At 52.9% G+C, this 16475-nt stretch overlaps 7 protein-coding genes across 7 annotated transcripts; 3 read left to right on the top strand and 4 right to left on the bottom strand.

The window, feature by feature from the left end:
* Positions 1-273: 273 nt before the first annotated feature.
* On the bottom strand, positions 274-5687 carry POX_a00492 (uncharacterized protein; the record flags this gene model as incomplete). Its single annotated transcript, XM_050109433.1, has 4 exons — positions 274-4023; positions 4084-4172; positions 4230-5214; positions 5322-5687. The coding sequence occupies 4 exons, from the start codon at positions 5685-5687 to the stop codon at positions 274-276; spliced, it is 5190 nt and encodes a 1729-aa protein (XP_049973201.1).
* Positions 5688-7271: 1584 nt separating this feature from the next.
* On the top strand, positions 7272-8548 carry POX_a00491 (Structure-specific endonuclease subunit slx1; the record flags this gene model as incomplete). Its single annotated transcript, XM_050109432.1, has 2 exons — positions 7272-7513; positions 7582-8548. 2 exons carry the CDS (start codon positions 7272-7274, stop codon positions 8546-8548), a joined length of 1209 nt encoding a protein of 402 aa, XP_049973200.1.
* A 60-nt stretch (positions 8549-8608) lies between these two features.
* POX_a00490 (Thymidylate kinase) lies at positions 8609-9344 on the bottom strand (the record flags this gene model as incomplete). The annotated part of the gene is made up of 2 exons (XM_050109431.1): positions 8609-9138; positions 9197-9344. 2 exons carry the CDS (start codon positions 9342-9344, stop codon positions 8609-8611), a joined length of 678 nt encoding a protein of 225 aa, XP_049973199.1.
* A 265-nt stretch (positions 9345-9609) lies between these two features.
* On the top strand, positions 9610-11188 carry POX_a00489 (uncharacterized protein; the record flags this gene model as incomplete). Its single annotated transcript, XM_050109430.1, has 3 exons — positions 9610-9838; positions 9938-10943; positions 11014-11188. The coding sequence occupies 3 exons, from the start codon at positions 9610-9612 to the stop codon at positions 11186-11188; spliced, it is 1410 nt and encodes a 469-aa protein (XP_049973198.1).
* A 477-nt stretch (positions 11189-11665) lies between these two features.
* On the bottom strand, positions 11666-13829 carry POX_a00488 (Methylenetetrahydrofolate reductase 2; the record flags this gene model as incomplete). Its single annotated transcript, XM_050109429.1, has 2 exons — positions 11666-13645; positions 13740-13829. 2 exons carry the CDS (start codon positions 13827-13829, stop codon positions 11666-11668), a joined length of 2070 nt encoding a protein of 689 aa, XP_049973197.1.
* A 732-nt stretch (positions 13830-14561) lies between these two features.
* POX_a00487 (uncharacterized protein) lies at positions 14562-15450 on the top strand (the record flags this gene model as incomplete). Its single annotated transcript, XM_050109428.1, has 3 exons — positions 14562-14645; positions 14703-14727; positions 14780-15450. 3 exons carry the CDS (start codon positions 14562-14564, stop codon positions 15448-15450), a joined length of 780 nt encoding a protein of 259 aa, XP_049973196.1.
* Positions 15451-15622: 172 nt separating this feature from the next.
* On the bottom strand, positions 15623-16339 carry POX_a00486 (Nucleoside diphosphate kinase; the record flags this gene model as incomplete). The annotated part of the gene is made up of 4 exons (XM_050109427.1): positions 15623-15882; positions 15963-16110; positions 16180-16264; positions 16323-16339. The coding sequence occupies 4 exons, from the start codon at positions 16337-16339 to the stop codon at positions 15623-15625; spliced, it is 510 nt and encodes a 169-aa protein (XP_049973195.1).
* Between the last annotated feature and the right edge of the window lie 136 nt (positions 16340-16475).

Below are 16475 nucleotides of genomic sequence, written 5' to 3'. Positions count from 1 at the left end.
CAAACTCCATGGACACTAGCTCATGTCACCGCGCTCCCTGGTATCAAATATCAATAAATCCATCCGCGTCAGAGGGGAGAAGAGAAGGAGGGAGAGAGCAAAGGAGAAAAGAAATAAGAGAGAGAAAGGTATTCGTCGCGAAACCGAGTACACCGTGTAGCAGGGCGCAAATTCAAGCTTCACATCCAGCACAAAAAAAAACAACAAAAAGGCAATTTCAAAAGAGGCTCACATTAAATGCATGCTAAAGACGACACACGAATGAGAGAAAAATCACAGCTCCGGTCCGACATTCTCGGCTGATTCTGCCCTGGAGGCACCGTTAACCTGGACTTCCTTGGGGGCAGATATGTCATCGGTAGGTGACGGAGCACGGCTACTGCCATTGCTAGCATTGAGAGCCTCCAGCGCTTCATTTGCGTGAAGGTTCTCCATATCCTCAGTCTCAGGCTCAACCTCTTCCTGGTTGGTGAGGTCTGCGAAGACATCGTCCAAGTTCTGGCGAGGACTGCTGCTGGCGAATTGGGCATCGCGGCCAAATCGTGAGGGGCTGAAGAGAGGCTCCATGCCTCGCTCTGGCGAGGGGGACCGAGGAAGGAAAGATGGGGACTGGGAGGCTGCGGCACCGGGAAGGAATGCTGAAGTTGTCGCCGGTGCAAATGCAGGGAGCGACTCACTGGCTGTGAGAGAGAAGTTGGCAGAGAAAGGATACGAAGCCCCATTGGCATCGGGCATTGGGGTCAGCATTGGCCCTGTTGTGGCAGGCATACCACTGCTGGATGGCGAAGTTGCTGAGTGGAGAGATGTAGGCCGTGATGTTTGCGCGTCGATGGACTTTCGCTTATTTGCCGCTATTTGCTTGGTGCGCAGGTGTTCGGGAAGATCTTCAGGTCGCTCCACACCAAGTTGTGCCATAATCTTCTGCTGTTTGGTGGGACGCGGCTTGCGCGTCGACAGAGATTGCTCCAGAATGGGAGGAGCTTCTGGCGCAACAGGGGCCCATTTATGGATCTCCTGGCGGAAAAAATTGGTCTCGTAAGCCAGCAATACCTCAGCGCCTTCAATTTTCCGCAGGTAGAAGATCAAAGTCGGTACTTCCTCTGTGGTGGTGCAGGCAGCATTGGTGAAACTTTGTAGGAAATCGCGAAAGGCAGTGGCTTGGTTGATTATCCGGTCCAAAACTTCCTCCTCATCTGGCTGGAATGGCAAGTTGGCCATTTCGGCTTGCCAATCTAGCAAATCTTCCAGTTTGGGACGAGCGGCATCCCGAGGGATCTTCTGTCGCCAGTCGCAGATGGGACAGGTGTATTTGTCGAATTCCTTGACCTTGCCACGCGCGATCTTAAGACATTTCCCGTGATACCATTCATGACAGACTTCGCACTCAATCATCATTCCGGCCTCGGAATGACGGCAGATACAAAAGACATCGCGCTTCCGAGACTTCGGTCCCCACATACTCGAGGCTGGGTTCTCCAACAACCCGTCAGGTGTATTATCTCGGGATGAAGGCTCCACCGGTGGTCGGTAGCTATCCTCCAAATCAAAGCAGTAGGAGTTCCTTTTCTCGACATATTCCATGTGAGATTTAAGAATGTGGAGGGGAGCATTGGCTTTGCCAAAGAGTTTTTTGCCCTTCCGCATCCAGTCCTCGTGGCGCTTTTGCTCACGCTCTAAATCGATCGCCCCAATCGGTCGGCTGTTCAGCTGCTCAAGGGATTCCGTGAGTTCACGAACCTCCTTGTACCTTGGACGATTTTTAAAGTCGGGATCCTGACTTCGTTCGTAAAGTGTCTGGATTCGCTTTTGAGCCTCTCTCTGCTTGATGAGAATAGCATCGACGGCGGCAAGAGTTTCGCGAGAGACTGGGAATCTTGAAGCCTGTGCGGAAAGGGCTTCTAATTGCTGATAATGAACTGCTTCGACAGCCATTAACTCTTTGGCCTTGGCCTCCCATGCCTGACCCAGGCGAGCCATTTCCTTGAAATGTAACAATTGCTCGTTGTTGTCCTTAAGACCGAGCTGCTCCCCAGAAGCGACTAGATCCTGACACTCCTGAAGGGTGAGGTAGAGCTGTCGCTTTCGAGCGGCCTCATCGGACCACTTCATTTGCTGGTGGATTCTCTCAAGATGCTCCACTTCTGGGATTTCGACATTGAAATTGCGACCGGCTTCAACGAGCTCCTCAATCTCCTGAGCCGATCGTGTGTGAGGATTGATTAGGGCCACATTAAGGTCTTGCCGGAATTTCTCGATTTCGCGGGTCTTTTCTTCGAGAGCCGCCATCTGTGGACAGTCGAAGGAAAGTTTATCAGCCTCTGCAAGAAGCGCATAGATGTTTTCCACTCTGCGGACTTCTCGGTCCCGATCGTCCAGCTGCGCCGCCTTAGAGCCAGGTTTACGCCAAGCTTTCTCGTTTTTTCTCCGGTTTTGCTGCTTGCGGGTGATGTAGTTGTTCGCTTCTTCAACCCATTTATCGCAGCGCTGGACGAACGCTGCAAGATCTTGGAGGCCAGGCAGGTGGTACGGGATTTTCTCACCTTCACTGAGCAAATTATGGAGAGCTTTTAATTGCGGCTTGGGCTCGTCCTCCAAGGTCTTGTCGAGCTTTTCTTGCCACATTTCCGGGATTCTCGCACGTTCGTAGACTTTCTGCGCCGCCGATTTGAGAGAATCATCGCTCATGCGATAGCGGAGACTGTGTCCCGACCCCAGCAGTTTCTGAGATAGACTTTCGCCACAGCAATCAAACGCATCCGCATGGAGTAAGCAGAGCGTTTTGCCTGATTTATGGCAACGGAACTGCGAGAGGTAAGTGTATGCTTTGCAGTGCTGGCATTGGTAATCGTCCTCTGGCACATCCTCCTCTTCCACTACGAGTTCGAGCTGACAGCCGCCTTTGGGTGGATTTCCGCCAAGAGAGCAACTGTGAGGTGCTATATCCTTGTGCCGAGATAGAAATGAAGCTCGGTCGTGGAGTTCTCTGTTGATGGTTCGCTCGAGGGCCGGAGCGAGCCATTTGGCAGTGGTGATCGAGGTATCTCGTGCAGCGGCTGTGAACAGCAATTCGTCGTGTGAAAAACAAGGGTGTCGACGGAATGTCTGTAGCCGCTCGACTCCAGCTGCCCCAAATGGCTCCCAATCAGCAGGCGCAAAATTCACAGCCTCGTTGAAGTTGAACCCATGATTGAAGCCAGCATGGTAAGCTTGAGGGAAGGTGAGAACGAATTGGCCTGCTCTTTGATCCACGGCATAAACGTTGACACCAGCCTTCCGGAGCTTGTCAGGAGGCATCAAGGTCACCAGTTGAAATAGAAGGTCTGGCTGGCCCTCGAATAATTCCGGGATTGCCTCTCGCATAGCATTCTCAAAAGCCTCCGCGTCCGCACCGGGGATGCCGTACCAAGTCTTGGTAGCGCCAAAGTGTTGATAATTCGCAGAGTATGCATAGTGGTCTTCGTTGTGCCAGCAGAACGTTGAGAAACACATCCCAACGTAGACCCACGGCACTGTCATGCCCGAAATGTCTGATTTAATATGGCGGAAAAGAGAGTCTCCATAGAAAGGCAAAACATTCAAGTTCCACGGGTCCGAAGAATACTGATCAAGAGGATTGCGCTCGATTGTGGGGAACCCACTTCCGTGCGTCGTTGAATGAATGTCGGCACCGTATTCAACCTCAACTGTTTCATGGAGATCGACGACCAATTTCCAGAATTCGGCCTCCACGTCATCCTCCGTCTCTCGTCGATGAGTGTTGAGTACCGGATCGAAAGGCATCTTCGAGGCAAAATATCGCTTCTTAAATTCGTTGGCCTTCTCTTGGAACTGTTTGAGCGAGTAGACGCCACCATCTTCGAATCCAAACTCTCCAGTACCGACCAGACACTTTGGACAGTGCCAGTCGTGATCGGATGAGGAGGTTGTAGACGGATCAAGGCACGTTGTGTGGTATCCGAGCTCACAGCTATCACAGACGAGGATCGCCGATCGATTATCCGATTTACCACAAGATTCGCACTTCTATATCGAGTCCGTCAGAATGCTGCAGGATGGAATGAGCTGAGCATGGAATAGACTTACATCGCCGATTTTTTGAGTGCCGTTGCGACCTTTCGGCGGGGCTGGTCGAAGAAGGGACATGTGGGAGCCAGCAACGGTCGGTGGCATGTCTGAGTATCCGAAGGTCAGATCACATCAAGCAAGCAATGATAACACGGAGACTGTACCTTTCTTCAAACGTTTACTTCGTCGGCCACTGCCCCCATCGTCGCCGTTTTCAGCTTGCGAACTGTTCTCGTCATGGCTGATGGCTCGCTTGGTTGTTGGTGCCGGGTGGCCATTCGGCACCGGAGTGAAATTCGAAGAATGCTCGGAGACACTCTGAGGTGTCGATGCCCCATTTTCACCTTCGTGTTTAATTAGTGGTCCCTGGTTCACGGGGGTAAAGGCTGGAGAATGATTCACAGCGGTGAAACCACCAGCTCCTGCATTAACGGGTGTAAAGCCAGAAGGCGCCGGGCGAGGGGGAGGTGGTGGCGTGGGCTCCACGGAAGAAGCAGGCTTGTCAGCGGGTCTGCTATAGGAATTTCCTGCTGGAAGCCCTGCGCTCATTGTTGGTGTCCCATAGCCAGCCTTGGAGGGGGTGCCATTTTCTTCCACGCCGGGCTTTTTGGTCATCGGCGATTGACGCGGTGATGGGGTGTAAGGACCGCCATGCTCCAGCTCAAGTTGATGCTGAACACCCGGCTTTGCCCGAGCCAAGTACTCTTCGTAGGGTTGCAGGTACCTCTGGTAAGAATTCTTCAGCGATGTGGACAGGGAGGACATGATCTTGCCACTGTAACCAAGATCTCGGCCAATTTCCGCCCATTTCTTGGTCTTGCAAACCGACTCAAATCCGCCCCGGACTTCCACAGCTTTTTTCAGCTTGTAGAGGTCAAGCGGCCGCTTGTCCACGCTGGGCAATCGGCTATAATTAGTCCCATGCTGTTTGTGGAACATCGCAAGCCCGTCGATGTAGTTCATGTTGGCGCGATTCCCTGAGTCAGATGCGTGGTTAGATTCTCGCTGTGGAGAGACTCCACCGGCAGCACCCTCGGCTGGATGCGGGTTCATACCTCCTTCGACCGAATTGAGTTCTTGTCGACGGGTCTTGAAGTGGAAACGCTGTTTGGGAGGGGCCTTGATGTTAGCAAAGAAGGACAAGAGAGGCTGTGGTAGCCGTGAACTGCGACGAAAAGCGTGGCGGGCCGAGCAAATTCGTGCCTCGAATTAAACGGCAGAGCTGTACGTAGGGCGACAAAAGGAAGAGAATATACCTCTGTGTCAATCGCAAAGGGCGGCTGCCAGTTCTCGGGAGGAATGACTCGACAGATTCCATATTTTCGGCCTTCAGGTGCGATCTTCTGGATATAAGCCACAGGATCCTTGAACTCCTCTTCTGTCGGTCGAAATGTAGGGGCCTCGGGCAAGCCATGAGGGCGCACGCGTTTTGAAGGCTCGCGGGGGGAATTTGTCTGACCACGCCGCTCAACCGTGGCGAGATCCAGGGGGGCGGACCGTCGAGCACTCAGCGGCACATTGTGTGAATGTGAAGGGTGCGTGCTGGCCGATCGGGTAGATTGTCGGCCCATGGAGGGTTGAGCAGCCATGGAAGTCGGACCAGTGGAGGCCGGAGCCACCATCTCTAGCGCAGGTAGAATCTAAGGGTGTCGCAGACGATGTGATGCAGAAATCCAAAGAATGGTGCGTGTTCGGCTTAATACCGAAGGTATCAATCGCGGCGCAACAAGCGCATTGGGAGGGTAGGCAGGGCGAAGGATGAGTTGAGCACAAGGGCGTAGAACGTGCGATATCCGCGAGGCAGATTTATCGATAACTGCGTTGGAGACACGGGCAGTTCGAATTCCTCACTGTGAGTATAGACAGACTCGAGACGTTTTGGGGGGGGAGAGGTGAAGGGGTGGGGAAAGAGGATTTCAAGTGTGTGGGACGAGGAAGGCGCAAAGGAAAAGAAAGGATGGGATTGATAGTGGAAGAATGAGATTATGTGCACTGGTGCAGTTCAAGCAGATACCTCACCCGCTGTTGTGGCTGGCTTCGACTGGGCCAGGTCTGGGGGGTTGTCTGGGTCAATGTATCACCCGAGTTCCTCCAGTATGTGAGCTAAGCCAAATGAGTACTTCAGAGGGACTTTGTCAGCACGGGCCTCGCTGAGCTGGAGATGACTGGCTGATCTAAATCACAACGACATCCCAATCCCAGTCTTGTACCGGATGCATAACAAAGATCTTACACGCTTTGTAATTTACAGATCTATATTTTTTCGTTCAGATGACAGTGGCACATGCAGCTATCGGGCAGCAGCACCGTGGGGAATTGAATCTTGACAGTTTTTACATACGGCTCATTTACATTACACCAAATGATGTGCTGTATCGATATTACTTACGGTATTGTGGCCTGACCCGTCCCAGGTAGGTTGGAGCCGGAAACGGGCGAGCCTCCGATTGTCGAGTTCAGTCGACCTTGAGTGAGTCTTGAGTTTCTCGTTCAGCGGTATTCGGTAACTGCCCGGCTGCCGGGCAGTCCCCTCGGTGAAATCTGAATATTCTATAAGTACGTATAATGGTTTGTGTCAACCGGTCTTTCGTCGTCACCCTGCGGAAACCTCGTCTAGTGGAGCTTTTATGGACCACCGAAGGTCTACCTATATATTATCACTCTGCACGATCATCCCTCCCAGGGCTCCTGCACACACCCAAACCAAGCACGAGCCCAGACCAGATCATCTGCCTGGGACCAGAAAGTGCACCGCCTGGATATATTTTCTTCGCATTATAACTCACTGAGCACGGCCATTGGACTCGAAGGGTCCATACTTAGGAGTTAACAACCCGAGTGAAGTTGCAGTTGGCGGAGATATGGCCATATACGATGTAGTTGGAAGTAAACTGTGTGTACTCATGCTGGTAGTAGTCATCATGTAAGTTCCTTGGAACAGTTGGGTCACACTCTCGTCCTCTTCTAGAACTCCCCACCGAGTCGCGCAGCATTGTCATGCATGTGTCATGTGACAGGTGCGGGAGTCATGTGGGGCCTCACAGCTCGACGACCAAAGAGAGACACTAGATTGAGATGGAATTGTGGTCCAACTTTGGCAGCCACAGCAGCATTGAACCATCAGTGCCGGCGAGACTTTGGAGACTTCTGGTGGACGTTCGAGAGAATTTTACAGCTGGAGCAGCGAGGATACGTGGACGTAAAAGATGGACTGTCAGGGGCAAACCAAGCCGATCCCGGCCTACTATTGCTGCTACTTACTCCGTTCGACCGTGCGGCACGCCTCCCTCTATATCGGCTCGACCCCAAACCCAACTAGACGGTTGCCGCAACACAATGGGGACATTAAAGGTGGAGCCAAGCGCACATCCCGCGATAAATTGCGGCCTTGGGAGATGGCCCTGGTAGTTGAGGGATTTATGAGTCGTCTGGGAGCTTTGCAATTTGAGTGTGTGGAATCATACCATTTTTGGTCATACCCTACTTGCGGTCCTCGAGGCTGACTTTGAGCTACAGATGGGCATGGCAACACCCCGACAAGTCACGCCACCTACTGAAAGAAGGCCAAGATCTGAACGAAGAAATTCAAATGTCTTCCGCTTCACATCAGGGAAAGACAAAGTCCCGTGCGTATCGATCGAGAAAATCTTTGACAGCACACTTGGAAGACTTGCACTCGCTTCTCAGATCTGTATACTTTGCCTCATGGCCATTGCGCGTCCGCTTCTTTCGTGCAGATGTGTATCGTGTTTGGAGAATCTGGAACGAAAGAGTAGATATACCGCTGCCAAACGATAAGGTCATTCTAGATGGGGATTGCCTTGGCCAAACGGAGAGCGAGGCTGCTGTTGGCTCTGTTCATGGATTGCCCGTGGACTACAGAAACCTGGAGAGTTACCTGGAGAAGTCCGCTTTCCTTCTCGAAGATACAAGTGACCTCCAATGTACACTATGCAAAGCACCACTCCGGCCTGCGGGGGAACAGATTGTGGTGTGCTCGCAAACAGAATGCCGAGGGGCACATCACCTCTTGTGTCTGTCCGAGGCATTTCTCCAAAACGCACCGAGCTCTGATATCACTGTGCCTACATTCGGATGCTGCCCGGTCTGCAAAAACATAGTGCAGTGGCCACTCATGATGCAAGAGCTGAGTCTTCGCAACCGAGGCGAGGCTGAAGTGCGCGTGATCCTTCGCAAGAAGGAAAAGCGCGAGCGCAAGGATATTGCCGCAGGGCCATCTAGTCACCTCAGTGCGACTCGAAACGAGAACGTGTCCAAGGAGCCTGATCAACAAACGCCACCCGCATCTGCCAATTTCTCGGGCATTGATGACCATCCTCTTTCCGAAGATTGGTACGAAAGTGTCGAATTAGAATCTGACACAGACCATGGAATGCCTGGTAAACGACCTGCTCCGCCGCCCTCAAGGCTGGAGATCGTCATCGAAGACAGTGATTGGGAAGATGCTGAGATCATTGAATGATACATCATGTGAATTTATAACGGAAATGCCTTCTATCGGAATGGACATGAAATGCGTCGTTCAGGGCTTGTTCGCAAGCGGGCCCAGATGCTTCAGTGGCTCATTCCTGGTCGACTGGCTCAAACAGTTTTCTACCGCGATCTGAATATCTTTAGACACCTCGTCTAGTGTCCTCCCCGCATCAATCACGCAAACATTTTCCTGGCGGTCGAATAGAGTGCGGAAGATCTCCCGCACGCGAGTTTGCATTTTCTCATTCTCGTATCTCTCTGCACCAAAACCACCTCTCCGTGCAGCCGCCTCGGTAGAGATGTTCAAGAACAAACAAATGTCAGGCTGCGGAAGCCCCATCTCCGGCTGCCAAGCCCATTCTAACGAAAGGGTTGGGTTGGCCTTCGCAGCTGAATAGACCGCACCGGAGTATGAGTAACGGTCGACGATTATCGTGATTCCTGCAGCAATATCCCTCTCGATACTTTTGGCGAGTTCCCACCGGTTCGCAGAAAAGAGAAGATGGATGGAATGGTCATCCTGATCCGCCGAGCCGCGGAGGTAGCTGTCGATGAGCTTTCCGATCGGCGTGGTACGGTCTAGACGGGAATTAGAAGTTCAAAGAGCCCAAACTTCCTGCGCACAAGGGCCGCATACCTGGAAAACGAATATATTTCACATCATGGCCTCTCCCAGAAAGGTATCCTTGTAGCATCTCACATTGGCTTGATTTACCAGCACGGTCGAGTCCCTCAACGACGATGAGAGCGCCCCGCCGTGCGGGCAAATCTGGAGAGGATGCCATTTGAAAAGCCGCCGTCTCGATGTGCAGGGGTTCTGTATCGAATCAAAAAAGGATAAAGCCTGGCCGTTTCTTCAAAGACGCTCGACCAAGCACCAAACTTCGACTCGAGTTGGCAGCAGTGTTATTCCAGAGAAGAAGACGAGGGATGGATCCGCGGGTGCTTTCATCATGGCGACCGCGACCCTCCCTTTTTTCCGCCGCCTCCGCCGATAAGATCGCAAGATCCCACGCTCACTAGCCAGGCGAATACTCGATCCCAGCCACGATGGAGCCCGAGACGTCCTCATCTCGTGAGATGACGTCGTTCACTGTGCTAAGCGCTGCTGCACAGGTCATGGCACCTCGTGTAGGCACATTGGCTTTGGCAGGCCGGCAGGCACTGGCGACGCCGAATCTTGTCCCGCTCACGTCGAGGGGTACTGTGCCCCATATTTCCCATGATTTGGTGCGCAAAGAGACTGCAATGACGAGTTTCTACGTTGGTTTAGAGGATTGTATGTGGCATCCGAGCGCTGTGCTTTCTTCCAAAATTCAAGCGGATCTTTCTTGACAATTGTGAATACTGACCACGCGACACCCCCGCCATGAAACAGTCATTGAACGAAAACATCCTGCTCCGTTATACAACGTGCCTGTCGCAGCGAACGAATCTCCCCTCAAGAAATTCATCTGTGTCAGAAATGACGACACCGTGGTTCTGGGGCCGCGGCGATTCCCTGCGATTGCGTGCCCGCCTAATAACACCGAGACATCCATTGCGATCTCAACATCGGTTGGGTTCCGACAACTTGAATCGCAAAAATATATAGAGGCCATACAAAAACTAAAGCCTGACATTGCTATTGGCCTGGCAGACCTTGTCATTGGCAGAGCCCCGGGCTTGAAAAGGCGAGGGAAAATGGTGGATCGCACGCACGCCTATACCCGCGATGCACTAGAGCGATTGTTTGGACAATCCATGACGGAGGACAAGAAATTGGGCACAAAATACTTTGCCCCAGTACTACCACTGGATAATGCGGAGCAGTCCATCTACCTCGATGACCTGGAAAACGAATTTCGGGACCGCATCTCGGGCCTGGCTCTCTATGAATCCGCATCTCTGAGCTTCATCTCCGAATCTTTAGGCAACCTGCCTCGACTATTGCTGAGCGAGCCGTCAAGTCCGCATGAAGTTCTTCGGGAAATTTCCTTAGGCGCTGATCTTCTGACGGTTCCATTCCTGCAGACATGCTCAGATGCAGGTATCGCATTAGACTTTACCTTCCCTGTCTCCTCGGCGGTATCAGCTCAAAGCGAGGCGCAATCCCTGGGCTTCGACCTTTGGGCACCAGAATACACCCAGGATACCTCTCCATTGGTCGAAAGCTGTGAATGTTATGCCTGCCGAAAGCACCACCGCAGCTATTTCAACCACCTCCTGCGCGCAAAGGAAATGGCCGCATGGGCTTTGCTTCAAATGCACAATCACCATGTGATGGAACGTCTCTTCGCAGGTGCCCGCGCGAGCATTGCGCGTGGAACATTCGACCAAGACATGCAAAATTTCAACCGAGCATATGCCTCTGACTTGCCGGAGCAAACGGGCGAAGGTCCCCGGTATGTGTGGTGCTTTCCACCCATTTTATCTTATTCTCTCCAGAAGCTGAAATAGCTAACATGAAAATAGGTTACGCGGATACCAAATGCCCGCCGCCGGACCGAACCAGCCTCGACGCATGCCCAAAGTATACGGCCGTCTGGATGATCTTTCGCAGAAATTCGCCGAGTCTCAATCGTCCGTTGCGACACCGGACACGGATGCGGAGGGCCTTGAAAAGCACGGCTTTGCTGAAAAAGTGTAATTTCTATGAGAATAGATCATTTTGTCCACTCTTGGGTCCCTCAAAACGTTGCATATAGCGAATGTGATTGTTTCTCCCCCCAAGACTTAATTCAGGCTTCGCGCTTTGGAGGTACACAGCCCAAGATAGATGCCCGTGTGGATGGAGAGGTGATTCTCCAGTTCCCGTCAAGCATTCCATAGATCGATTTGATCTAGTCAATTCCGGGCCAGGCTAGGCAATTTAAATTTTCTGCGAAAAGGAATGATTACATCAAAAGTCTGGATCTCTTGGATTCACATGGGATTTGATCCACTACTCGGACAAGAGCACATTATAAAGAAATTGTTTCTTTTTTCTTCTCGCACGGCAAGAATGTCAGATTCATGATCATCAAATTTAGCGAATCGGTGATTTTGGTAAAAACGAGATTAGACGAAAGAGAGGGTATAGGTATCAAGTAGATGCAAAGTTGGCAGGAAATCTCCGTCCACCAATTCAGTGGGTCTCCCCAGCCAACACACGCCACATCCACTTGACCTCGTCCTCCTCCTCCTTACTACCCTGAGGCGTACCTGCGCCAAATTGTTGGCCGACGACACAGACAAGCCATGTGTCGTTCTTGAGTTCATCCAGGAAGCGTTCAGTCGGGGAGCCGCGCGGATAAATGCGGCGCCATTCATCCCAGATGCGGAAGGCTTCTTCTCCCCAGGCCCGGAAGCTGACTTCTTCGATGATGGTTGGAGTGACGATCTCTTTGCCGCGGAAGACACCCCAGGTGACGGCGTTGACGCTCTCGGGGTTAGACTCCAAATTGTCGAGATCGACGTCGGCCGACTGTGTTGGGAGAGATGATTCAAATGCGCCGGTGTTGTTCGTTGCGAACCAAACAAGCTTGTCGTGGCCATGTTTCTCAAAGAGAGGTTTCAGAATCTTGGTGTAATCATTGGTTGAGCAGAAGAACTCCACAAACGGCTTCTGGAACACAAAGCCCTCTCGCTGGGGGCCCCAGCCAAAGATTGGGTGATCACTACGAACGCCGTTCACAGCAGGTTGGGAGGCCAGGGTCCACCAGCCACGCCCATCGATGAGCTTGAGCAGTTCGGGACGGATCAGTTCTGTCTCTGCATTGAGACCGGCTCCCTCGTCCGCACCACCCTCCGACCACGGGACCATGTACAGCTCTCCGGATACGTGGCGGCGGAAGAGAGTGCTAATGTCGGAGCGTTCAACTGGATGACCCCAAATGCGACGAGCCACTGCAGAAGTAACGTGAAGAGACGGACCGTAACCATCAATCTCACCGAAAGCCGGGGAGCGCGCGTCACCCCAACGACCATTGGGGAAGTCATCCCATGTAGCTTCTCTGCCAAGGGCGCCAAGACCTTCTGAAATCTGAAGTGTTGTACTTCTCCCCGGCAGCATCGCCGGCTGTCCAGCGCTGTTGGCAAGAGCCTCGTGTACGGAATCGTGGGATGACACGTTTTCGGAGTACTTGTCCACGATGACTCGATTGTGGGGCTGGGAGTTGATGGAGGAAGCGCGGCGTCGCAGGCGAGCTGGTGCTCCCATGGGCACGATGCCATCGGCTTCCACAAGTGCGTAATCATCATCGGCATCGGTGAACGCAGGGATCAAGTCACAGCGCTCAAGAATAAATGAGACTGTTTTCTCCAGATTGAGGGTATAGAAATGAAATCCACGTGGGCCTGGAGACTTGAGCTCCTGCATGCCTCCCACGATCTCGCTCACGATGTCCACACCGGCGCGCTTCACCGCATCGTCGTCGTGCTTCAATTCCTCCATGCGCTTCGCAATCGGGTCGGGCAGATGCACATGGCTGAGCTTCGTCACTCGGGTGAGAATCTTATAACTGTGGATGGGCATCAGGCCTGGAATGATAGGGATGGTCTTGAAGACGCCGGACTCGTGATTCCGCAGCATACTCTCAAACTTCTGGTAGGCTTCGATATCATATGTGAGTTGTGTCATGATGAAATCTGCGCCTGCCACGGTCTTCTCGATCAGATATGGCAAGTCGCGGGCTGGGTCCTGGACGTCTTGGAACGAGTCGGCGGGATGGCCCTCGGGATATGCAGCCACACCGACGCAAAAGTAGTCACCATACTGCTTGCGAATGTATCGCACCAGGTCCACGGCGAATGTAAAGTCTTTGTTACTGTCGTCCTCTCCGTGCATGTTGTATTCCTCGCTGCGTGGCGGGTCGCCTCGCAATGCCAAAATGTTGCGAATTCCAAGCACCTTGGCTTCCTCCAGCGCCATATCCACCAATGCCCTGCTCATGTTCGTGCAGGTCAGATGCAGCACCGTGGTCAGCTGTAACTGGCGCTGACACACTTCGGCCAGCTCGAGGGACCGAGCCGCGGTGCTTCCACCTGCACCCCAGGTGACGGTGACAAATAGCGGACGAAGCGCCTGGGCCATGCGCTCCAGACGAGCAGACAGGTTCGCAAAACCCTATAGAGGAAATCGATCAGCATGTTTTGTTCTTGCAAGGGAACGGTTTCGAGAATCTCTCGCCATCACGGGCGTCTCCGCGGGGCGACCCCACCATCCGAGTCTTTGGAGGGAAGAACTCCAAGGAGAAGTAGTTAGCATCTGGCGGCAGCGCCGCAATCTTCTCCGTGATCTTCTTCTCCATTGCGATGTGAGTTGGGAGACGGCAATGAGAGCGGAGGGAAGGCAGAGAAAGGAGAGTTGGGTTTAAAAGTGGACCGTCTCGAATTCTTCGATGGACGGCGTAGTCGCATCGGGAAGTCAAATCCACGTCCAGCCGATGACGGCCATCTCCCGCCCGGCAGCAACTCCGTCGAAACCGAAATTTATGCGGTACTGTCGATGATTGGTCGTTTCCATTTTCCAGTCATGTGGAATTGCGTTCTATCAAATCAGAAGAATAGCTTTGCTTCCATGGATTGGCTGTTCGTGACACAGGACTGATTGACTCGTGCCAGAGGCTGGTTGCCTTCGACCACCATCATTGATGTGACGCGATTTGAGACCCTATCCTGGTCACTGGTCGCTGCACCGCATCGTGTGCCGCACTGCTGCAGCGCATGAGGTACTTTCTGTCATGCAGAATATCCTTCCGTCCGCGCAACCCAAAGGTTGAATGTACGACAGACGCTGCCCAGGTACAGTAGCCGATAGCGGCCATACTCGAGGAGGGGCAAACCATTTACATCGCAATCATTGACCAGTCCGAGTGGCGTCCTTGAAATATATCCGGGCGATACTTTACATCAGACTGAAGCAGCGTTTACCTGGGGTGAAACGCAGCTTCAGTACTATTGTCAAATATCGACTTGACCGAAAATCTGACAAGTTGCGGGGTATCCTTGTTCTTCCAATTACAACCGTGATGTTTCCCACCATGACCGCTATCGGCTGCTGTACTGCAGATCGCCCTGTGGAAGCCGCCACAGGGCGAATTGGCACAATCGCCGAGCGGGCTTACGTCCGCCTCGACATCTAATGCACCACTGACAGATCCGACACTCTCAACACAGAACAGGCCCGTAGTTCCCCAGCATTCTTGCGTGAGTCTTGTTGCGGGTGGCTTGACCCGTCATTTGCTAGCAATTGAGCTAGGCATCCAATCTTCAATGCCTGCGCATCGCCCAATCGCTTGCGCGCATCTCCTCCGTGGGATCCGCGCCAACACAGCTCGTTCACCTGGACGAGTGTCGCAACATGGACGCAGTCTGGCAACGCCAGCCACCCCTCCGCAAGCTCCTAAACATGCCCCAATACGCCCGCAAGGGTCGCATTCTCGTTTACGGAGCTTGAATGACCGGCTACCGCGTTTTCTCCGGAAATATACAACTCCACTTCTGGGAGCGCCGGTCACTCATGTGACCTCGTTTCTCATTCTGCATGAGATAACCGCGATACTGCCACTTTTTGGCCTAGTGGCTGCCTTCCACTACGGCGTGTGGATGCCAGATTTGAGATCAGAGTCCGAGTCGGGAGAGAGCAGCGCATTTGATCAGGGGGTCAAACGGTTTGGTCGTTGGCTGGGAAAGAAGGGTTGGGTGGAAGAGTCAGATGTCAAAACAGTCACCGAGCATGAAGTCACGGGCGTGAATATCAAGGAACAAGCGGGCGTGCGACTCGTGCTGGAGTTCGCGACGGCTTATGCCATCACCAAGGCATTGTTGCCGGTACGGCTTGCAGCAAGTGCGTGGGCTACACCGTGGTTTGCAAGAACGATCCTGACACCAACCACCAACATGGCCAAAAAACTGTTTGGCAAAAGCTGAGCTACACATGAGTTTTCCGACGATCGAAGGCTATTACGGCGATTGGTACAGATGCATAATTAAAATGTGGAAGCCAAAGGTGATCTTGATTTCAGCACTACACTACAATTGAATGCCGCGATGGTGTGAAAGACAAGTTCACTTCAGACACAAGGCTCAGGGAACAAGCAATTTACTCGTAGACCCACTGGGCCTGGGTGGCCTTCCAGGAGAGAACCTCGGAAGGAGAGAACCAGAGGGCAATCTCCTTCTTGGCGTTCTCAACGCTGTCGGAGCCGTGGCAGACGTTGCGGCCGACATCGATGGCGTAGTCACCACGGATGGTACCGGGGGCGGAAGCCAGGGGGTTGGTGGCACCGAGGATGGTGCGGCCGGTCTTGACGGCGTCCTTGCCCTCCCAGACCATGGCGCAGATGGGGCCGCTCAGCATGTCTTATCAGAAAAGGTTAGTTTGTTGGTTCGACTCGGAATAAGGGTAGCTCGACAGGTCGCAAGATCGGGTGGAAACTCACAGGAGATGAGGCCCTTGAAGAAGCCCTTGCCAGCGAGGTCAGCGTAGTGCTTCTCGAGGTGCTCCTGGGAGGGGGAGGTGAGCTTCATGGCAACGAGCTTGAAGCCACGGTTCTCGAAGCGGGAGATGATGGGACCAACGAGGCCACGCTGGAATGGGGAGGATTAGCAATTGATCAATTCGATTCTTGCCCCAGGTCTGGAGCACAGAATCCATACCTGGACACCATCGGGCTTGATGGCAATGAAACTGTAGAAATCTGTCAGCGACTCGATCATATCGCCAGGCAGCATGCGAAACCATCTGCAGGTGGAAAAGTGTGGGGCCAGATAAGCATTGGAGTGGGATCGAAGTCACGTACGTCTGCTCGTCAGCCATTTTGATGAATTGATCTTGAAGATGTAATAGATCGGCAAGGGATGGGGAGTTAAAAACAGGAGGAAACGAGAGGGGGAAATAAATACTCGTGAGTCTTTTTTTGGCCGCAATTGGTGGGGCAGAGGGGGCTTTCTGC

This window comes from Penicillium oxalicum, chromosome I, assembly GCF_001723175.1.
Source record: "Penicillium oxalicum strain HP7-1 chromosome I, whole genome shotgun sequence".
Lineage (NCBI taxonomy): Eukaryota > Fungi > Ascomycota > Eurotiomycetes > Eurotiales > Aspergillaceae > Penicillium > Penicillium oxalicum.
The sequence above is the reverse complement of the archived record's forward strand: the minus strand, read 5'-3'. Positions and strand labels throughout refer to the sequence as shown.